At 44.0% G+C, this 23,401-nt stretch overlaps 1 protein-coding gene and 1 non-coding gene across 5 annotated transcripts in view; one reads left to right on the top strand and one right to left on the bottom strand.

Moving 5' to 3' along the window:
- Window positions 1-155: 155 nt before the first annotated feature.
- TRNAV-UAC (transfer RNA valine (anticodon UAC)) lies at window positions 156-228 on the bottom strand. Its single transcript has one exon. It is a non-coding gene; the product is annotated as a tRNA-Val (tRNA).
- A 175-nt stretch (window positions 229-403) lies between these two features.
- PPEF1 (protein phosphatase with EF-hand domain 1) overlaps window positions 404-23,401 on the top strand; it is a 43,394-nt gene continuing 20,396 nt past the window's right edge. Inside the window, exons 1-4 of one of the 4 annotated variants that reach the window (XM_076356753.1) lie at window positions 404-558; window positions 12,156-12,345; window positions 17,538-17,665; window positions 18,517-18,568. In XM_076356753.1, coding sequence (XP_076212868.1) covers window positions 12,282-12,345; window positions 17,538-17,665; window positions 18,517-18,568 — 244 coding nt within the window. In that variant the 5' untranslated portion in view covers window positions 404-558; window positions 12,156-12,281. Of the gene's footprint in view, window positions 559-953; window positions 1,010-1,367; window positions 1,381-5,927; window positions 6,285-12,155; window positions 12,346-17,537; window positions 17,666-18,516; window positions 18,569-23,401 lie in introns of those variants that run through there. The other 3 variants (XM_076356779.1, XM_076356770.1, XM_076356762.1) reach the window with 3 other exon arrangements.

Here is a 23,401-nt window from a genome sequence, read left to right as displayed (position 1 = left end):
CCCACTGCTCCTCCTCTGCCGCCGGCAGGACCCGCGCTTTCTTTACGTGCTTATAAGGTTGCCCGTCTTGGGGGAGGAAAAAAACAAACCGACACTCATCGCTTTAAAGGAAACGATGAAAAACTAACGGTGAACGCGAAAATGGTGTTTGGCGCTGGTTCCACTGGGGCTCGAACCCAGGACCTTCTGCGTGTAAAGCAGACGTGATAACCACTACACTATGGAACCGCCACGTACATCAGCCCCCGCGGCACTGCCCCTATCGACGAGACGCTGGCGCGCCGCTCCCCTCCACCGCGCGCCGCAGCCGCGTGGGCGGGCAGCCGTTGGACGCGCGGCGAGCCGTTGGGGTGGTGAGGGACAGGTTCGGAGGGAGGGCGGGACAGCTCTCCGCAGCTGCAGACCCCGGGCTTTTTTTTCTTTGTTTAAATTGCTGGTTAATTAAAAATGTAGTAATTAAAAATTACCTTAATGCGTTTTCTGCCCCTCGGATAGCTACAGAGGAGCAGTGAAGGCGGTAAATCACTTTAATAGCTCTCACGGTATAGGAAAGCACAGGTAAGGTTTTTGTGCGACTACGGTAGGCGTTCCTCTGCGTGTCGGGGCCTTTCAGCTGGCAGCCTCGGGCCCAGATCTGCCTCACCAAACACGGCCCGGAGAGGCAGGTAGTGAGGGCGAGGGCCACGTGACGGCCTTAACGCCGCGGGTGGTGGGTACTGTGAGCACTCCCCTTCCCGTGCATGTATTCGGTACATCTTTGCTTTCAGCTTGTGCGCTCTAGCTCCGCTTCGGAAATGGCTGGCAAGCCTTCCTGCGCATCCTGCTGCTCCTTTGATTTGCTCGGCTGTTCTGTTCTCCCACGTAAGTGGAGAACAGACGTCCTTGGGTTGGTGCGTTACATCTCAGCACCCAGCAGGTTGACCAAAACATGGGAAAGGCAGGCTGAGCTCCGCGAGAGGCGCAGCGACGCCCCCGCTGCTTCGGGGGAACGTGCCCGCGTGGATTTCATGTAAATCAGTCACGGGAAGGCGCTCCCTTGCTTGCTGCGGAGTGTTTCGGCTCTCTTTTCGGTGGCGGAGGAAGGTGTAGATGATTCCCTCGGTTCAGGAGACAGTGTTTAAAACAACGTACGGAGAGAGGAGGCAGAGCCAGAAGTTTGTGTCAGTAATGCCCTTGAGGAAGCTGTTGCGTGGTGCCTAACGGATCTGCAAAAGTTATGATTTATCCCCTCAGGCACAGCATGGGACACACTAAGGAGTGTTTTTAAAATGAGGCGTGAAAGCGAGACCATTTGCTTTCTGAAATTCACCTTGAGAGCATCGAGGATTTTCCTTTACGAGCAGGGCAGAGGCCCTGAAAGCGGACCTCGTCGTGTAGCATGTAAAACCCGCATGTGCCTCCACGGCGGGATCGGAGCGGTTGGGGTGGTCGGGAGGGAGGTGGGCGGGCAGGGGTGCTCGGAGCGGAGCGGCGGAGCCGGCGGGGCGGGCGCGCCGCCCGCCGAGGGGCGGGCGGGGCTGTGGCCGGCTCCCCGTGCGGTGCCGCGCCGCCAGCGGGGGGCGCCCCCGCTCTCACCGCCTCACCCCCGGGCCCCAGGCCGCGGCGTTTGTTGCTGCGAAGCTCGGCCTGGCGGCGTTGTGCGTGATACTCCTTGCAACTGGATTTTCGGGGAAGGAAAAAAAAAAAAAGTTTTGTTACATGTGGATGTAGCACGAGAAAGCCTAAGTGTTCGTAGGTGTGTCTTTGCTAAAGGGAAGCTGATCGAGCTGCTCATGCTATCCTCCCACCCCCCGCCTCCATCCAGCAATATCCAAGATTACTTAGGTTGTAGATTCATTGTGTATCTGCTGCAGAAGATGGCTCTTTGTGAGGGTACAGAGCAGCACAGCTGTTCCTGAGCAGTTCTGTGCCCTTCTGCATCAGGTATTCATTCAGGGACTTTTTTGTCATCTGTTACACCACACAATAATTGCGTTGTTTCGCCTATTATGTTTTACCTGGGGGTTTGCACTATTCACATTACCTCAGTCCTCAACTGTACTAAATCCCCACGTCCCAAAGGGAGTGCTTTGTAGAAGTACAAATTAAGGCACCTGTACAGTGTTTACAGGACTGTGGTTAAAAGTTACGAACAGAAACTATTATTTGGACTATAAAAGATAAGTTTGTTAATTTTCAGAAGCATGTGGTGCCTGTAAGCAAAACAGTGTATTGTTTGTAGCTAAATGTCATAGTTACCTTGACTCTTGAAATTAATAATACTTTGCTGAAGCAGCAGGTGATTGACAAGGTCGAAAATTTTGTCCTTTTGTCATTAGAAGCATTTTCATAAGGATAAGATGAAAATAGAGGTGAAGAAAATTATTTCCATGGACTTTGCTGACCCCCTACCATGTATGTGATGGCTGCACTTAGTAGTAGGCAGTTCCCAGTCTTTAAAAAACAATAAAAAATTTTAAAACATACTGATCATTAGTATGTGAGTCAAATCTGTGTACCCTCCTGACCTGGAGAGCCTGATTTAACCCAGAAGCGCCTTTTGGGAAGAGACAGTCTGGTAGGCTTGAGGCTTCAGGATGTAGGTTTTGCACTGTCTGCGCAGCTTGTGGTTCACCAGACCAACAAAATGCAGATCAAGCTGTCATTAAGCAGTTCTTGTGCCCACTTCTTTTTCCTCATGTTGCTTTACTAAGATTTGGCAAAACCTGAGTGCTGTAGATGGCTATCATCTCTACAGGCTCTCTAAGTGGAGGCTGAAGCTAACTTGTGAGGGAGGTAGAGTTGTGCAAATTAGGTCATTAGTCATTGCTTCCCAGAATAATCTGCACTCAGCTGATAATTTGGGAAATTTTCCTTTTTTAAAAAATTTGCTCTCATTTTTCAGAAGGTATCCTGATGCTTTCATAGTGTTCTGGTCTAGTTTCTTGGCCCTCAGGAGTTTGGAGGCCCTACAGCTGCCTTTCTTTCATATTTCTGATTTTGTGTTCTTTTTGCGAAGGATGCTAGTTTTGATGTCTTTTGTTCATCATCTCACCCAGAATTGTTGGGGGAGGAGGAGATTTCTTTTCCTGTTCACCCAAATTAACCTACTCCTGATAGAAATCTGTGAGAACAGATTTCTGTCATCTCGCTGACTGAGACAAAGTTTAAAATTGTTCTGGACATTTATTTCTCTCTTCATTTCTTCTGTTCTTTTTATTCTCTCTGCTTGTGACTAGACATCCAGGTCTCTCAGGCAGGGACTTGTCCCCTGGCTAGTACATTAAAATACTTTGTTGGGTCACATAAAAATACTTCTTTGAGCTTGGTAGGGTAAGAGGAGGGGAGGAGGGTAAGAGGAGGGGAACCACGGCCAGGGCACATTCACTTTGACTATGATTATCTTCAGACTTTCTGAAAAATATGGGTTACATCACTTTGTAGTGGGTGCTTCTGAGAAATAGGCCTGGAGCAGAATTTGAATTATGTATGTGGAATGCCTGCATGGAGGCTTGCTCAGGAGGTTAATGTTTCCGAAGTATATGGAAAACAGAATATGTGCTATTACGTCAAGAAAGGCTGCTTGTAAAGGGATGTCCCGATTTCTGCGCTAGCAACATAACTGGGTTTTTTCTTGTCATGCTAGACTGCTCAACAACATATTGTCAGAAATTTTTGGCCTACTTTCTGTTGCAGCTGTTGATGCTTGCTAAAACCCTTTTCAGCATCTTAAGTGTGTGTGTGGTACATGACTGCTGAACAAAAAAGCGGTAGTATCTGCGACCTTGTTGGTGGGACTGGTGTGTTGCCTTTGCCCTATGTAGAAAGGAGAATGGTCTTGTTTGGTACAGCCTATGTCCTTTGACTTGAACGTGAAAGGTTAATTTGGAAAGCACATTTGTGTTTCCTCAAGTTGCATGTTACTGTGATCCCCGTAGATAACTGGAGAGGTGTCTCAGTGCAGCAAGACTGACTCTTTATCAGATTGCTTGGTCACATCAGACCACTGAGACAGAGGACAAACAACTTCCATGAATAACAAAAGAAAACATGCAGTGGAGGCTTTATATCCTTACAGACCCTAATAGCTAAGGGTTTGATCCCTTTCCCATTGATCTTGGATGAAATGTTTCTGATGGATTTGTTGGCCGTTGGAACAAACCTTATAGCCTCTCATTATGCAGAGATCTTGGTAAATGCCAATATAGATGAATTTATCAGGTACAGTAAATGTTTCATAAATAATGTGTATCCCCAGAGCACAGTGGAAAGAGGTTATGATGTATTTTTGCTTGCATGCATTTTGGCAGAACAGTGTGATCATACATAAATTATTAGCTACTGTAACTCTGATCAGGGAGAGTGCATCCTGCCAGAAAAGCAAACATCAAAACTCTTCTGGGTCATGCAGAATTATCGCACCTGGTATGTATGCCATTTACTGTCTCATCTCACAGGAGAGGAACAGCTTTGAAAGTGGAAGCTTGTGTCTGGGACTCCAGAACCTCAAAGGACTAGCTCAGTCAGTCAAACCACTGCATTCACACAGTGCCTTCTACTTTGCTGGTTTGGTGCTTTAAATATCTTTTGCACATTAATAAAGGTATCCATTCTCTCACAGTAAGGGCAGTTGTCTGTCTCTCCCAAAAGATGATTTGATCGCTCTTGTCCTTCACGGTGGTGGTTGATGTCTTTAGAACTGTCACCAGACTGATGGCAAAAAATTGCCTGAAAATACCATGTTACAGTATTATTAGACGTTTGGGGCAGGGGCAGGAAGGTGAAGATCTTGCTTTCTGTCTGTTCTCAGAAATCTTTTGCTCCCTATCCAGTCCTGATGGGACTCCATCACATGGAGAGGCTGCAGAGCAAGGGGCGCAGTGATCCCCATCTTGTGCCCATCCATGTGGAGCTTCCTCCCACCATGGCATGCTTTATAACCTGTGGTCCTCTTTGGACCCACAGCCCCCCATGCTGAGCCCACAGAAGTGGCTGCTGTGCTCTGTTCCATCACTTTGCACAGCAGCAAGCAGCCCCTCCCCAGCTTTCAGAGAGGGGTGGAAGGACAGACTGGGGGTAAAGGTGGTGTATAGGATGAGTGATGCTGAGGGCTGGGCCCAAGACTATACTGGTGATACTACAATATCGTACTTCTACTGACACCTAATATTTTTGAGTGGTTTGGTGTTGTATGTGTGTGTTCAAAATCGCAGTGTCCCCATGCTATTGATATACTGCCCCATGCCAGAAGCAGCAGATACCTCAGGGGCTGTTGTGCTAGCAGTGGGTAGTAACAAATTGCCTTGGGCGTGACGGCTCTGCCCTTCCCTGGGCACCTGTGCAGTGACTGAGAGCCTGTGGTCAGCACAGCGAGGAGCTAGGTCAGAGGTGCAGACCCTCCTGCCAGGGGTCAGGGTTTCTTTTCAAAGCATGCAGCACCACGGCTTCCTGACCACGCAGGGGAGCAACGCTGCAGCGTTCTCAGATTGTCCGATCCCTTTCCAGTAGTCGAATGAGGAGCAGACGAGCTGAAACATGAACTGAGTCCACTGAATTCCAGTCACATGTTTATGGGGAGAACATGTGCATGCACATGAAGAAATGAAATGTACAGGCGTTAGTGCAGTGCTTCTGAGTGCAAGATTTGAGTGCTTCATACTTATGTGGGTATGACTGAGTGTTTTGGAAAACACCTATATCGTTAGCATGCAGATGCAATGCCTCATGGTAAATTCAGTATTTTTTTCCTTGAGGGCTTTCATAACCATGCCAGTCACATCAGATAACCAAATACCTGGACAGCCCTTACGTTTTTTTCCGGTGTGCTAGATCTGCTAAAATGCAAATCATTGCCTCGACACAGCAGAAAGGCCATTCCTCTTGAAAGAGATCATGTGACTTCAGATGCGAAGCAGATAACTTCAGCCCATCCCTTTCTCTGCCTGAGATTCAGGAGGCATGGTGACAAAAGAGCTTTTCAACAGCACGCGTACAGCGGATCTAGAGGGCTGCAGCCATGAGCTTTCACATCAGGCTGGATGATGAAAACAACATTTTCCCGTGACTATTTCTGAAGAGCAGTGCTCAAGAAATTTCCTCTCAGGAAGCTGTATAAATAGGTGGAGAGCAAGTGCATTGCAGCTCCAGAGCTCCAGAGAGAATTGGAGCACCTGTTCTGCAGAGCTGCACCCCTCGTTGTGCAGTTCTGCTTCCAAAAAGGGGCTGCTTTCTCTTAAAAAAAGAATCTTCTAAAGGTACTCTTGTGGAAAAAAACTCAGTATTGCTGAAGCAGAAAGAAAAAACAGGTAATATCTTTGGGTGGGGTGTGTGTGTATATATATATATAAGCTCACTTTTAAAGAGCAAATTGACTTCATCCTAAGTCTGTGTAGGGAATGACAGATGTATGTGGGACTATTTATGATTTTACCCTGAGAAAAATCAGTGTGCTTCAAGCTATAAAGTTTGACCTGGACTGGATCAGTTATCCAGAACTTCTGAGTACAGATGAGATCGAATAGCTTTGAGACTACTGTATTTCATCTACTTTTTGTTTTAGGAAAAAGTATTTTTATGATGATAATTTTGAACCTTGTTCTGATGCTTAACTTAAACTTTACTAAAACCAATATGAATTTCAGCTGAAGCATGAATTTAATTTTTAAACTGGCTCAGATTTCAACACTACTTTCCCCCTTCAAGTAAGGAGAATTAAATGGGATGTCATTAAGACCTCGCTCATTAACTGCAGGATGGTGTGTGATTCAGATTTTCCTTTTCCTCCAGGATAATAAGCTACAACTGTTGTTGACTTTTACACTCCGGCTGGGTCCAGTTTACTAGAACTAACTTTGCTTCAGGATTTTTAGTTTTTTCCTTGAGTCCTAAAGGAATCTCCTCCTAGAGGCGTTTAACACTTCTGGAAAGTGATATGATGGCTTTGCTTATACTTCAAGGTGATCTGCACCCCATTTGTGCACTTGTATTTGCTACTCCTCCTCTTTTTTAAAAACATTATCCCCAAAGTCTTGCTGCACACAAAATGAGGCTGCTTGCTGTGTTTGTTTAATTTCTGCACAAAAAAGTGCAAATTTTTTTTGTAAATGTATCCTGTGTTGATTGTAAGTAACATGAACTGGCTTTCTTCCATAATTTTTCTACAGATTCTCTTTGGACTTGCATGGAGTTCCTGAACTCAATGATTCCTTGAACAATCTCTGCATGTTCACACCTTTGCAGCTCTTGCTTTTATTTCTTTCTGCAGTGCATTTTTGGGCTCAGGAATATGAGTCCACCTTAATGAGCTGGTCTGTCTTCATCCTATTCTCTTTCAGGCTTTGCTGGCTTTGTGGTATCTTACTACATCCATTCCCTATTGATTCCTGGCCCAAACACTGAGATCTATTAACACGGCCATTGCTGGAAATGATTCCATCAGTTCTATATTGAGCTTAGCCTTGCTCCTCTGAGCAGGCTGAAGAAATTACCTGTAAACAAAAAGGCTTTCTCATTTCTTTCTTTCACATATATATAATCACTGAAAGTCACTTAATAGACATGTCAGTTTGTCCCATGGATGTAAAATAACAGAGACCTAAACACATACTGCTTTGCCTATGTTTGATGTTCGCATATCAGCCCCTTGGCAGACCAAATTCAGCGTTGGTGTCAAACTTACAGCTCTTGTGTGCCATAGCCGGGTTCTTTTTCACTCTGTTAGTTGACTGTGGATGCTTCATGCCATTTTCTGCAGGGTGGGCCTTATAGCTAATGAAATCTTTGACTCTTCTCTAGATTCCCATCCTTGACAATCCGAGCTCTGGCAACAAGACAGTTTTGAAGAGTTGTCCCTCTGCAGGTGCTAACCTGGGTTTTGTGATTTAGTGTCTGGGGGCTCTTCTCTAGGGTATTTTGCTCTTTCCTGCTTCATTCCCTCAGCAACGCACAGAAGCAAATCCATCATAAACTCATGTTATAGCATCTGTTTCTCAGTCCTCTGCAGTCCTCATTTCCAAAGGAAAACAACTCTAAAGGAAGTCTGCGAGTCACAGAAAATTAAAAAATTGATAGCAAGAAGACATCAAAGGAAAGCCCCTGTTATTGGAAGCATCCACCCATCCATCCATCTGATCTTTATGGAGAAAACTGTCCCTATCTCATCACCTGTCCAACCACATGTACCTTCTAAGACATGTTATGGGAGGAGATCATAACTACCTGTTCACAAATATAGTTGAGAAAGGGTCAAGTAGGGAAAGGAGGCACGTTGCTGGAAATAGCCGTTGAAACAACTTGTGGGGGAAATAGCATAATTGTGGAAATCCCATACCAACAAAAATAAAGGGAGGAACCTTTCATTCTTTGTTTATCAAAGGTAAGAAACAAATGGAACGAAGCAAGAATAAGAAGTTAAAGCCTAGTGGTTCTTATTCATATGGCTTCCATATCCTCAGGCTTGACCTAGCTTACACTTGTCTGCCAGTTGCACAGCTCATCTCATTTTAAAAGATAAGGTATGCTTGGAAAGATGGCTCTCTGCCCAAAGGACCCGCAGCCTGATTTCATTAAAAGTCAGCTATAAATCTTTACAAGATTTCCATTATTCTTGAGGGAGCCTGGTCTTTACGTGACTGACAAACTGAAGGCATGATTGATTTTGGGCAGTACCTATTACATCCGGATCAAATGGTGCTGATCTCTGTAAATCACTCTCAACAGCTTAGGTTCTGAACCCCAAATTTCTGAGCACTTGCTGCAGTGTAACCTTCAGTGACTCCTATCCAGAAAAAGAGCAGCGTGTGCCACTCTGGCTTAGCTTGGTGCATGTCTGTTGGCGTGGTTGGAATGACATTTTATTTTGCTTCAGTGGATGGGCTGTGTATTCAGTGCTTGTCCATCGCAAAATTGCCTTTTTGCTGAACTGAGAGAAATGTAGCAATTTCTTGGTGTTATTGTCTACAAGCCGGGACAGATCACCGGCTTGTAGAAATTGAGTTATTGCCTGCTTTTTAGTGAACACGACACATTCTCTCTTAAGGGTAGATCAGTGGTAACAGTATCCAGAATGCTAACACAGCATTATGTCTCAAATTCTCATCCAGCTACCTTGTATCTCTGAAGCCTTTTCCAATACCTTGGCAAAAGCCCAGCTTTCCATTTCATCAGCCAACATTTGGGGCAATTTTGTAATGGCAAATGATTCTTCACCAGACATTGCTACACTGCACAGTAAATAGCTCACAGAAACGACTCTAATGTTTTAAATGTTTGTTTTTCAACCTTCTTCCCCATGGAAGGCCTTCATGGCCTTTGCCTGGTATTTTTCTACGCCTTTGCCCAGGAAGGCAGGGTTTGGCATGGAGCAGGAGTTGGCTTGAACCAACATGCCTGGGGGGCGGGAGGGGAGGGATTTCCTCCTTTGGAGCAGCTCAGTTAGGAGCAATGAAGAGCCCTGGCCTGGGGGAGGCACTGGCTCTTTCCACAGTGGCTTGTTCCCATTGTTCATGATTCTTTAGTCAGACCAGAAGGGCAGAAAGTGAATTTGCTGGGCCTGCGTGGAGAGCCTGCTTGCTGGAGTCTTCAATAGGTGTGGCTGCTCTGGAGTTTAGACATGCAGGTTGGCAGTCAGGGTGGCTCTGTAGCCGCCTGAGGAGCCGACAGGAAATAGGACATAGGAAATATTTCCATCAGGAAATAGGGTAGTAGTTTGAATGTTTGCCATGTCTGCTTTAGGATGCAGACATTTGGGACTGAAGGGGATGATTATTCCCCTGGACTAGCTCTTTGGCCAGATTTGGCCTTTTTAAGAGGTTTAATGATAGGACGTAGTTCTGCAAGTTTTCCTCCAAACTTTGAGTGTATGTTTCAGGCTTCATTTACTGCTATCACCATAAAATTTCTGTTCCTACATCTCTATCTTTTTTATTTCTCTGCTCAAGGAGGTGCTAGAAGTCCATGAATGTAGAGGTAGGTGGAGGGAAGAGTGGGGATGACTGGGAGAAAAGCTTAAGTCGTTGAAAGTAGGGTGCGATAGTGATTCAGATCCCCTTTTCTTGGCTCAGCCCATTGTTTGCTATGGCTTGGGTGGAGTCCTGAGAGGCGTGATGGTTCTGTTTGGGGCTCCCGTTGCTGGTTACTGGGCACACGCGGACCTGCCCTTTAATGAAAATGGTCTTGCTGCAATAGGACTTAGATCATAAGCTCTATTTTGCTCTTGGTTCTAGTCTTCAGATCACAATTCAAGTCATGGCTGGCTGGTTTGAGATGGACTAACGAAGACTTGAGATTCTCCTAAGAGGGCAAGTGAGGAGATGGTATTCAGATGGTGAAAGGTTTCAAGGGCAAGACTTATGAGGAGTGGCTAGGTCACTTCGTTTGTTCAGCTTGGAGAAGAGAAGGCTGAGGGGTGGCCTCATCACAGTCTACAACTTCCTCAAGGGGAGCAGCGGAGGGGGAAGTGCTGATCTCTCTCTGGTGACCAGAATACGAGGAAATGGAATGAAGCTACATCAGGGGAAGTTCAGACTGGACATTAGGAAAAGGTTCTTCACTGAGAGGGTGGTCGGTCACTGGAACAGGCTCCCCAGGGAAGTGGTCACAGCACCAAGCCAGTCAGAGTTCAAGGAGCGCCTGGAGGACGCTCTTAGTCAAATGGTTTAGTTTTAGGTAGTCCTGCGAGGAGCAGGGAGTTGGACTCGATGATCCTTATGAGTCCCTTCCAACTTGAGATATTCTATGATTCTATGAATTGTTTGGAGAGAAAACAAATTTGAGCTATTAGCAGTATCAGTGCTGTATTTGATGCTGTCAAAGCCATTGATTGGCTTAAAATTAATGTAACGGCACTTTTTTTAATTTCATGATAGCTCCTTCAGAAGGAAGAAAAGCAGTCCATTGTGGGGGAAAAAACCCTGAAATCCTTCCTTCCTGAAATAAATACTGACTCAGAAGGTGGCAGACCCAGCTCAAGTGTAGGATACCTTTGTGTTGTGGGACCCTGAAAACAGTCCCACAACTATAAACAGTTGTGTGATATTAATATAATATATAATAATAAATATATTAAAACTGTAAATAGTCCCACAACAATAAATGTATTCTAACTATTGAAATTGAAAATAGGCTAGTTATGCATTTATGTTTTCCTCTCTCTTATCCTCCTGTTATTTTTACTTCTGCTAGTAAAGTAAATTCATTTTATGCTGATTAATTTCTTCTTTGTTTTAAAACTCAAGTTAAAAGAAAATGAATATCAATGAAACAAAACAACAACTGCAATAATCAGACATGCTAGAGAGAAACATGTATCCTTGGAGACAGGGAGAGAGAGGGGTCAGTGTGATCACGTAAGAAATCTTTATCTAAAACAAAGTTCAGTCTCTCTAAGAGCATCAGTGACTTTCTTGTTACTTAGAAATTAACCCATTTTGTATCTCAGGGGAATTGTGTTCATTTGAACTTGTTGATTAGGAAGTGTATTGCATTAGTGAATGATACCAGTTAGTGAAGAGCTGAGCAAGTGCCAGGAGAAAAATGCAAAAGGCCACACTACTTTGTTCATTTATTTAACAAAACCAAATGTTTTATTTAGAATGTTTCAGTAGAAATGCAACAGAAAATTGGATGTTTTATTTAATTGAAATCAGATAATGAAGCAATTTGCTATGGCACTGTCTCTCCTTGTAAATTTGGTGGTGGTGTCACTGAGGGATAAAGTGATAAATGGGGTGGTAGGGCACCTTTTCAAACCAATAGAGTGTTAGGAGGGCTGAGGTTTGGGGTTTTTTTAGCAGTAGTATCAGATGTAATTTAAAGTCCTTAAAATTCTGCAGTTCCAATTTTCATATCACAAGAATGAAGAGTAATATGCCTCTGTAGTCCTTTGTCCCTAGTAGTAAGGCTTTAAATAGCTATACTTCAGATTAAGAAATCACTGGTGCACATTAACTTTCAGCTAACATGTAAGGAGTAAACTGTATTAATTACTGAGATCATCTGTCTTGAATGCAAGCTGATAGTGATCAGATGTGAAAAAGAAACCTAGTATGGTTCATCAGGTCCAGTTTGTGTAGGACATGCTGTACAGTAATTTGTTATGAGCTGTAGGTACTTTACATTCTGTGTTGTCAAGCACTTTTTTTTTTCCTTTCCCTCCCTCCCAATCCTCTCCCTGTTAGGAGTGCTAGGAAGAGCCCAGGAGCCCAGAGGGGGAGAATCCTCATCACTGAAGGAAAAATACAGGAAATGTGTGTAACACTAACAGCTGGGAAAAACATGCTTCATATCAGCAGCAATTAAAACTGATGGGCAGCATCACTGGAACCATGGGGTGCAGCAGTTCTGTAGCTGACAGAAGGTCAGAAAAAGGTGAGTGCTGCCTTTGTCTTCAGGGTCGGTGGTTGTTCTCTCTGTGACACCAGAAGAGAATTGCAAGGTAATGTTTCCCCTCAGTCCTGTTGTCAAAATACTTGTTCAGAGAAAATTATTTTCTAGTTATCTTTTTTTTAAAAGAGTGCATAGCTTTTAGATGCTGGCTGAGGTCAGAAGGCAACTGTAGACCACCTCTAACATCTACAGGTTGGGTTGGAAAAGATTCACAGCATCTGGGACAGAAGCTAAATTTCAGATGTCTGTGCTTGCTCTGTCACTGGCAAAGCATATGGGGTAAGGTATTGAGGGGGACCTTTTATGGCCTTTCACAACACAGGATTCCTGGGCAAACTGCCCCAATTTCCCTGCTGCTGAGTGACCCTGATTATGAAACAAGTGTAATAAAGCACTGCTATTACAATGACTGTCAGAATCTGCCATACCAAGTGCCTGGCCTGAAATTCTCCCTGATAGTCACTGAGACTGTCAGTTGAAAGTCTTCACAGTACCTGGTTAAATGTTCAATTAAAAACCCTAATGTATCACCCCCCTGCTTTTAATCATACCACACCCTGGTATGAACACACCAGGCTTTGCACAGGCAGGTGGGTTCTAGGATTGGCTCAGACCTTTGTTCAGACCCTTTGTGTTCTCTTTCAAGGTTTGTCATTAAAGCACAATTTACAAGTCTGCCGAGAGCTGTGTTATGTGGCACTGTGCGTAGTCTTAGGAGATAATTATGCTGAACAGCCATGGTTGAAAAGGAAGGCTTTTTGGCTACCAAGCCAGGACACAAGTCACAGGAAACTGGTGACTGAGAAGCAGGAGCACTTAGTCATGGCTACAGGGATCCAAGCTGACTGGTCTAAGGGTAGCCCTCAGCTTTGTGTACACTACTTGGCAGTCACAGCAGCATCAGTGCTGTATCACAGCAGTAGAAGTAGAATGGAAACATCTGGAGCCCCAGACCTACCTGTAACTGGGAAACAGTCCTTCCTGTTTGGGTTTGCATGCTCTGCGTATATGTGCCTTGCAAGGCCTCGGAGTCGAGTTAGTTGGGAATATTTCTGAGGGTGCAAAAGGTTGGAGCGGGCATGAGGAGCTGTACTCTTTCTCACTCTACAACCATCAATACACATTGGTGTGGAGCCAGGCTTTGCTACCCTAAAGCTGGCTTATAATTTTGTGTGCTCATTTGACAGTGTTTTGTCCTCTCCAGTTGCTGGATGGTATTCTTTCTGCACTTCAGCAGTAGTTAAATGATGCTGAACCGTCATTCTATCTGCGGCCTGAGGCTGTACATCCCTCTAATAATAACATGAATTTAACAGGTACTTGCTGGCGTAGAGACCTTCTGCAACTGATAACAACTTCTTTTACAGATGCAGTTTAGCCTAGTGTGAAAATCACGTTCCGATTCAGTCCTGAGAATAACAGTGCTGTAACAAGTACAATTAAAAAAAAAATGACAGGAAATACTCTGTTAGATTTGCAACATTAACCATAGTGGTCGATATATAATCTGCCTTATGTGATACCAGTGGAACTGTGCTGTGTTAAGTGCTCAGGACCATTAAGAAACCCAGGGGGGCTTTAATGGGAAGTTTAATGGTTCTGATGCTGGAAATCAGTTTCTGTGCTGGTGGCTGTGCTTTGCCCCTTAGGTACTCTTCTAAACAGAAAAGCTGATGACAGCCTTGCTGTGATGTGTCAGGCTTTCAGGTCTGTGGTGGTGGGGAATTCCAGAAAGAACAGAAAATAAGAGAGAGCTCAGAGTTTATGTAGGGTACGAAGGATGCTCTTAGTCATATACGGATTACATTTCCTTCAGGCAGGAGGATTTTTCTAGAGCAGATGCGATATCTGTAGGATGAGAGTCTTTACTGATTTTGGCCTTGTTTGGACTAGAAAACTTTACCACTTCAACTATACCGTATACTTATTAATGGTAAAATAAGCAAGCAACATGCTATTATGGCACCTGTAAGCATTTTTATAAAAAAGCTTCCATAATGCTATGCATTTATTAATAGACTCACTTTTCCATGGAGGTTTTTCTTTACCTGCATAACTGTCAGTTTAAGAAAAAAATCATTCTCACTCAGGGGATGCCACTCACCTTAGTCTCAAAATCCCTGGTATTTGTGATCAGCTAAAATAATTGACTAGTGTAAACTGTTGTCCTTCTAATAGAGAGCTTTTCTTTGCTGTTTTGCAGGGGAATAAAAAGCATTAGTATGGATTGTTGGTTGTTATTTCTTGTTTTGTTTTTCAGTATCAACTGTTCATTTTGGCAACTGTAATAAAATATAAGCATATTTGTGTTAAGACATTAGTGATGGTTTTAGTTTCCTCTTTTTTTTTTTTTTCATGAATTTGCAGTACTGTGCAGTGGTGATTGTGTCAAACTCTGGAATTCAGGAGAACGTCTCAGTTTGTTTCCATGCTTCTCCTGATTGTCTGTTCATCTGCTCAGAAATGAGCTCTAGTTCTTGGGAGCATCAGGAGATAAGATCAGTGTATTCCTTTGGTCCTCATACCTTCGATAGAGTTGCCCTGCAGCTGCTTTGACTTGTTCTCCCAAGGTCAGAAGCATAAAGACTTTTTTTCTGTGTCCTATGCTGAGCTATTCAGGATTGAGTTCCTTAGGAAACTCCTTGAAGTGAGGTGTTAGTTGCAGGGTTGGAGGCAAAGTCTTCACATTTCTGGCCCTGTCTACTTATTTACTGGTACCCTGTTGAGAGTACAGGGAAAAAGAGGTAGGGAAAAAGAGGTAAGGAACCAGTCAAGAAAGAATTATGTTCAACTAAGTGAGTAAACATGACATCTCTTGAGAGCAGCCTCCTACCTTACTCTATTTTTTGTTGCCAGGCAAGAATATGGTGGTGGCGATGTGGTTGCATTGGGTCAGGTGCAGGATCCAATACTCCTGCTCTCTGTCTTCTTCTCGCTGTTACGCAGTGATGCATGTAATCATAGAATCATTAAGGTTGGAAAAGACCTCTAAGATCATTGAGTCCAACTGTCAACCCAACACCACCATGCCCACTAAACCATGTCCCTAAGCGCCGCATCTACACGTCTTTTAAATACTTCCAGGGATGGTGAATCAACCACTTCCCTGGGCAGACTGTTCCAATGTTTAACCACTCTTTCAGTAAAGAAATCTTTCCTCATGTCCAATCTAAACCTCCCCTGGCGCAACTTGAGGCCATTTCCTCTCGTCCTATCGCTTGTTACTTGGGAGAAGAGACCGACACCCACCTTGCTACAACCTCCTTTCAGGTAGTTGTAGAGCACGATAAAGTCTCCCCTGAGCCTCCTTTTCTCCAGGCTAAACAACCCCAGTGCCCTCAGCCGCTCCTCATAAGACTTGTTCTTCAGACCCCTCACCAGCTTCGTTGCCCTCCTCTGGACATGCTCCAGCACCTCAACATCCTTCTTGTAGTGAGGGGCCCAAAACTGAACACAGTATTCGAGGTGTGGATGCACCTTTTTAATGCCTCTTGACCACCCCTGTTAGGGCTCTGTAGGACTAAGCATGTTAATACAGAGTCCCCTTCTGACCATAATTTGAGCAAATGACTAGATTTGAATTTGCCATTATTTCAGCTGCTAGATCTTCAAGGCAGTAGCTGCATTTTGTTCCGATTTTGTATAGTAAATGGTGTCCTCCTCTGGATGATAAATCCATACTTATATACGGCCTAAGTATATGAAACGTGTTTATTCCTCTTTAGATGATCTTAAAAAAACCCCAGTTAACAAGTGACCAAGGAATGCTTTTCTCAAAGTTAGTTGATCTTTCTGGATAAGCATCCTTGAAGCACTAGAGAGTCACAGCTCTGTGAAACAGTGGAAGTTACTGCTGAGCTCATCTGTTCCTCCTCTCCCAAGCTCATGGTTATTTCAGGCTGAGCACAGCCCCTCCAGCCTTCTGCTTTCACTCCTCCCTCCAGGTCTATCGGAGCTGCAGTGATCACCTGTAATGCTGAGGGCACGCCTGCCCGCTTTTCCTCTTGTCTTCCTGCTGGCAGTGCTACTGCCACCCACATTTCACACCCTGGTTCCTGAGAGCTGCTGCCCTTTGTGTACCAGGAGTAGCAGGGGGGATTGGCAGCATGGTGGGGAGGGATCAGGTGGGCATCAGCTCCTGGAGCTCCTGTCCTCCTGCACAACTCTTGCTGGTGGCCACTGTTAACGCAGCACTAACTGCTTGACATAGGTGTGAGGAGCTCTCCCCACAGGGCAACGCCCACCCCAGGACCTCTTTTTGCCACCAGATGTTGTTCTGCTTGATAAACTTTTATCTGAGCAGCTAAGGGAATGTGATCTGTTTGTGGCGTGACTGGGGCCTGTAGGCAGCAGGCTCTTCACCTTAGGCTGCAGTCTTGGTGACTGTCCTTCAGTGAAGTTTCCAGCAGTTTTCCAGGCTGGGACAATAGTAGACACAACTTCTTAAAGTGCTGAGTGGGATGTGTATTCTGCACATAGTCCAAAATAGTCTTCTGACATCTCCCATTGAATTCTTGGGGTGAGTGGTCCTTTGTTCACCAAGGTAGCCAAAGACACAGCTGTGTGCCTTTTGGCATGTCTATTTAAGCAACTATTTAAGCATCTATTCTCCCCTTCAGTACCATTTGTTAACATTTTACCCTAAGGTTTGAATTTTGCTGGCTTGCTGATACAGCTGTGCAGGCAAAAACTTTCTGTTAAGAGAGGCTGTTACAAACTCTGTCATTACGTGATGCTCACGTTACAGCTTGCAGTCTGAAGATTTTTACCGCAGCTTGGTAAAGAAATACATTTTGTTGGTAGGCCAAACTGCTCTTCTTCCTTTCCTTACCTTCCCAAAACCCACATACTGCCCATCAGCCGAACATGACTGACTTTTTACATGGGTACTGTCTTCAGGACAATGAAATGGGGAAGGTTTCTAACAGTATAGGCCTGAGCAAGTCAGCTAGTTTGGGATCTGTCCCCAAAGACAGAAACAGTAAATGCATCATGTATTCATTATCAGAAAACACTTTTTAAGTCTCAGTTTTACAGAGCTTCATCTTAATGTTGACTGTGCACAATGGACTGAATTTGTCATCTGTCTGCAAAATTCTGCAAAGGTAGCATGTGTGTTTTCATTGTAGATTACACTGCATCCATGTGTGCTCCGTTGTTTTCTGTTTTGACAGTCATTAGAGCTGCTATCCTCATCCAGAATTGGTACCGCTTTACAATGGCCCGGCTAGAGATGAGGCGCCGCTATTCTCTGAGTATCTTTCAGTCAATCGAATATGCTGATGAGCAAGATCAACTACAGGTTTGTAATCTTCAGTTTCTCCTGTACAAGCAGTTATGTTATCCCCAGAGGACTGAAGTTGCATAAACAGAATGGGTATGTGGTTATTTCTACCTACAAAGCTGTGTCCTGTATAATAAAACTGCTTCCCTGCCTCACACATGAACTAATTAAGTGGGAGGTGTGTGTGTCTATATATATATATATATATATATATATATATATATATATATAAAAAAAAAACTACGTAAGCAGCAAGACACCATTCTGCCCGTACAACCATATCTAGGTTAGAAGTTCCTGCAGAACAGCTCTGTTAGCCAGGGATTGCAGGTCATCCCACTATGGGTGATCTTAACTCTGTCTGTGAGGCAAGATATGTGCAACAAAGATATCAATGTCTCAGCATGTCAGCCTAGGCTTACTTTAGGGTCAATACAGGGAATTAGGAACTTCTAGGGCTTTGTGTTCATCCTAAGCACCAGTGTCTAAAGTCAGTTCGGTGCATTGTAGCAGTTTCTTTCTATTGACTACAAACGAAGTCTAGGCAAATAGTCTGCATGATGGGCAAGATGAATTACACCCAAAAATGTCAGCAGCATTGATACAGCCCTGGAACTTTGTATGTATGTATGTATTCATATAGTGTCAATCTGCTAATTCATAGCAAGGAAGGAAAAGAGTAAGTCATTTTTGTAGTAGGACACAAGTTGTGTCATTATTGTAGGCTGATGCTATGGAACATACAGTAGTGTCTTAGATCCCCCTAAATGGGAAATTGCTAGTAATTGAGTAAGGAAAGAGAATGTTAATGTTTGTTGGATCCCCTAAACTGATCAGTGTGTGTTTGTTCTTTTCTTTTCCGTACTCAGCTATCCAACTTCTTTACATTCATGCTGGATCACTGTACTCATCCTGATTCAGGTAAGGATAAAAATCAAAGTAATATGGAGATTCTGTTGGAAAAACCTGATGTGAGGAAAGTTAATTTTCAATGTGATGTTTACAGCCTATGGCACGTGCTGGGGCTGAGGTTTGATTTCACAAATACTGTAATAAGAATTTGATCCTGTAAGTGTGGACTCTGCTCAATACCTACTCAGTGAGTCAAGATGTAAGACAGGACAGATACCTGTTGTCCTTATGAGAATACTGAGAGGTGCTCAGAGTGCTTCCTTATATGTTACTGCCCTTAAGCTGTTCTCATGGTAGTCTTACGGACTCCAATTTTCACAGCTTCCTATGCATGTTTTCTTAAACTATGAGATGTGATTATCCAGAAAGAATGTGTCTAGTTGGTTTAGGGCAGGTGTAATCAAAAAGGTTGCTCCTCTTCTTTTTTTTTTTTTTTTTTTTTTTTTTTCCCTGAAGCAGTTCTGGACCACTTTTTAATTTAATTTGTTCTGGATTTCACTGCAAAACATGTATCAGTATGTGAATGATTAAAAATGAAATAAATTTAAACTGCTGGAGATAAATCTTTAGAAACCATCTCAATTAAAGCTCAGTTATTCAAAGAATAACATTAATTTTTGAAGTATTTTGAGATCTTTGGACAAAACTTACTTTTGAGGTCAAGCTCAACAGAAGGACAGACTGAAAGTGACTTCCTAAGTCCAGAAAACAAACATGACTTCCCTGAACAAATTGAGACTAGATCTAATCCCAGTGGAGTTAAAAAGGAGGCTGTCCCTTTCTTATTGAATTACAGGAGAATGTCCTTTCTCTTTCATCTGGTCGAGCCACAGGTTATTCCAATTAAAATTTGCACAAGACACTTTGATAGCAGGATAAAACCACCATCAAAACTGTAAGTGGTTCAGTGTTCTAATGACAACCATTAGAAATGGCAATTTTTCCTCTCTTAAATACTTTAGAGTGCCTAATGCTCTCTGTGCTCTGCAGAAAAAGAAATTATGTTTGAGCCTTGCTCCAAAGCCAAGGCAGATGATACAATAGTCCTTCCTTTGATTTTTTTTTTTTCCATTGCCACTGTATTCTGAAAAAATATCTGCTTTAGTCATTTAACTTCCTGGGAAGGAATTGGCAAACTCAAAGAAAATCAGACACTGCTCACTTCATCTACTTCTTCTACATGCTGATAGTGCACCTCAGTTCAGCTTTTCCAGCTGAGTGGGAAAGAAAATAGTAGCACTAGGTCTGAGATTTGGAAAAATAGTGTTAATTTCTATTTTCATTATAATATTAAAAGGGAATTTTACAGCTGCTCACTGTAGATATGATTTATCCGCCTTTATTAACTGTGTCTATTGACAGAAGGAACAAAGGTGAGTGAGGTGCCTCAGGTGACTTGCTAGGGCTCAGGACATGGCTGGGTACACTGCTACATGCATAGGCTGTCCATGGGCAGGTGGAGATCCAGGCACCACCTGTGCACAGGGAGGGACAGAGGGTACTGTGGGCTGCCCCTTGTCACCACTGCATGGGTGACCTGTTTCTTGGTCTTGCAGATACTGGGAATTGTGGACGTGGTTAAGGCTGAAACACATGATAAAGTGTATGGTTTATGGTAAAGCTCCCCTTTGTCTTGCTTGCTTAAAACTTCCATCTGTTAGGACTGAAGTTGTTAAGGCTTGATAACTGCCCCAAAGGCTTTTTTTTTTGTCTTGGTTTGTAATTTCCCCCTTTCTAACACCCCGTGTTACAGATACCAGAACCCAAAAAGAAACAGAAAGATTCTGTAAGGTACATGTTTAATAGAGAGATGGCCCAGGTCACCTATGCAAAGGAGCTGACTTAGGGGTTTTTTTGAGAATTTGCATATCAAATTTGTGGTTTGTGGTTATGTTTGTCCAACTACTGGCTGTGTGCATTCTTTACTTCAAGCTCTCGATTGCTTGCCCCTCTAAGTGACCTTTGCAGCACCCATGCTAGCCCCACCGATTTAAGCAAACTCAGTGCTCAATAAAGTGATTCTCAGTGAACTGCTTCCAATTCTGCAGAATCACGGTTTTAAGATGTGAGCCACGGTGAGTGTAAACATAACAAGCAGAGAGGCTTCAAATTGGCTTTGCTATTCCCAAGCATTTTCTAAAACCCACGATTCTCTGGCTTTTTTTTCATCAGTGTGTGCTCACTTAAATTAGAGTAATAGCATATGGTTCAAAAGCCCTCTCCAAGAAGACAGTATATAATATTCTTACCAGAGAATAGGTTGCCTGTTCTCAGTATGTGATGAGGAAGCTACCTGAAGATTTTGTGATCTGTGTTTTTCCTTACATTATAAACCACTCAGTCTCCACTATTCATCTTGTCACTTTCCTCTTTTTAATCTGCTTTTTCAGAATATATTTTTCAAAGAAAGAAAGCAGCCACCATCTCATTAACACAGTAGTGCTTTTGATGTGATTGTTTATCTGTTGTACCCTGAAGCTTTTTTCATCCTCTCATCCTGCTTAAGATGTCAGTGCAGTTTGTGATTGTGATATTGTATAGCCGTGTGTCTTGTTCTTGTTTTGCTTCTGATTAAAGGCTATTTTCCAAGGGTTTGTGGGAAGTAAGAATTAAAAACTTTTCCACCTTACACTTTTCTCCCTCCATCCCCCAAAAAATCTGCATACCTATTCAGCCTTTCAATTGAAAGATCTCTGGTCAGAGAAATCTGGAAACTGCTTTTCCAGCAAAAGGTGACCCATTTACTCACTCTTTTGTGGGCGAATTGAGGGTGAGAAGGTTGCAAACATGTCCTGGGCAAAGTGGTGGGACTGGGAGTCCAAGGCACCCCTGGCTGTGCCTCTCAAGGTCACGAGGGCAGGAGCTACGCCTCCTGGAGCCTTCCTTCAAAAGGGAACAAAAAAAAGTGCTGTTTTCCACAGTTTCACTGCCCATGATGCCTCCCTTACAGCATTAACACCCTTCCAAGGCTTTTTGCATAGAGCGATTCTTTCAGTGAGGAATAAGTCACAGCTGCTTGCAGCTTACAGTGCCAGGAACGGAGTGAAGGAATATATGTTTGGAGTGTTACAGAAATCTTCATCCTCTTAGTGGGCTCAAGGTCCATCTGGCTTTGACCTGATGGCTGGGGATCAGTATCTGGCAGATGTAAGAGCACTCCTCAGGAGTCAGAGGTGCTCTGAGGTACCCCAATAGTTAGTCTGAAGGCACACGGATGGTGGCAGAACAGAGAGCTTATTTCAGAGCTGCAGAAGTAGCTGATTCCCTGTTACCCTGATAGTGAGTGTATCCTTGGCAGTGGTGTCTTTGACTTGCCTTGAAGAACTCCTGTGGCGAGGTGGTCTTGTCAGGAGAACCAGGTCCCTGGGCCTTCTGTGGCCAAACGGACTCCATGTAGCTCTGGGCTTTCGTGTTTAACGTGGAATATGGCTGTTGTCCTGTAGGGTAGTTGTATGGGGTCTGCTAATAGCGAAGACTCAACTCACTGAGCTTGGGCTAGACCTCTGGTGTCAGAGTACAAAGCAGGTCATTCCCTGTGCTCTCTGTAGTTGGTGGAGAGATGCAGATACTGGCAGAGGGTATTTCATTCTGTCTTAAGATGGGTGCCTGAACTAGGCACATTGAGAGTTTGTGTCCCTGTCTTTCAATATGAACTGAAAGAGCCTTGACAGCTTTGACTAGAAGATGACTAAAATGAGAATGGTGCTGAATCTTTCAGAATTAGTCCTCCCTGGGGCTTGTGGTGAGCTGGGGTACTTGTCGGCCAGCATGCTGATCCCCAGGCTGCATTAGGGCATCCATTACTGACTCCTTTGACAGCTAAAAGACTGCCTGAGGAGATGTAAGCGCATTCTAAGGCTAATGACCATGACTGGCTTTTGAGGACTCATCCAGAAGTGGAAAATGGGGTGTACTTTGCAGAGATATGCCCTACAGGGAAGGAGATTTGGTTTCTCAGCCTGGGCATATGCCAAAAAGGAAGCAAGGCTGCCAGGAAGGCAGGTTCATGTTCAGAGGTAAAGGGAAGGGTAGCCTGCTGCATGCAGGAAGGGAGGGCTGGAGTAGGAGCAGGCATGGGCAGCTGTCTGCCTGGCTTGAAATGCTGAGAAGACCGCTGACTCCGAAGGAGTCATGTCAGATTAGGAGAGCCTCTGGCCAGAACAGGCAAGCAATGAGGAATTCAGGTCATCTGAGGAACTGGCTCTGTGGTCTACACCCACCTGCTTCTGAGAGGTAGGGCACAGAGGGAGGTGCTGTCCAGAGACCTGCTGCTAGAGCTGGGAAGAGACTTGATGCAGATATGCTTGGCTGATTAGTATGTGGGAACCAGCAGTTTCAGTCCATGGGTGACATTCTGGCATCTGGCCAGACAAAGCTGTAACTGTGGTGGAAGACTACAAATCAGACTGTGCTTGGTGGAAACGGTGAACCCTGAGCACCTTGCTGTTACTTGATGCACTGATCCATTTACATGGCTGTATACTGAATGTGCTAATCAGCTCACAGCAGAAGAGCTGATAAAAAAAGGGGGTTTTATAATCCAGAGCTGACAAAAAGTGTATTTTTATCTATTTATTTAATATGGATTTTATCCAGTTACAAGACAAGCTGGCCTTTATGAATCTCATAATTTATGAGGCCACATGCTGGTTTTGGCTGCTATGAGTTTTGAGTCACAGCCATGGGTATTCCTCTGGCAATAAATAATAGATTTTTGTTTCCAGTTGCATCTAATCAAGATTACAGAAAACTTACCTGTAGCCCAGCAAAAAGTGTTTACAACAATCATCTCACAAGAGCAACTCTGCAACAGCAGCTGCCAGAACACTGTCCTCTAGGGTC

This window comes from Aptenodytes patagonicus, chromosome 1 (assembly GCF_965638725.1).
Source record: "Aptenodytes patagonicus chromosome 1, bAptPat1.pri.cur, whole genome shotgun sequence".
Lineage (NCBI taxonomy): Eukaryota > Metazoa > Chordata > Aves > Sphenisciformes > Spheniscidae > Aptenodytes > Aptenodytes patagonicus.
Note: the sequence above shows the minus strand (reverse complement) of the source record. Positions and strands in the feature narration are given on the sequence as shown.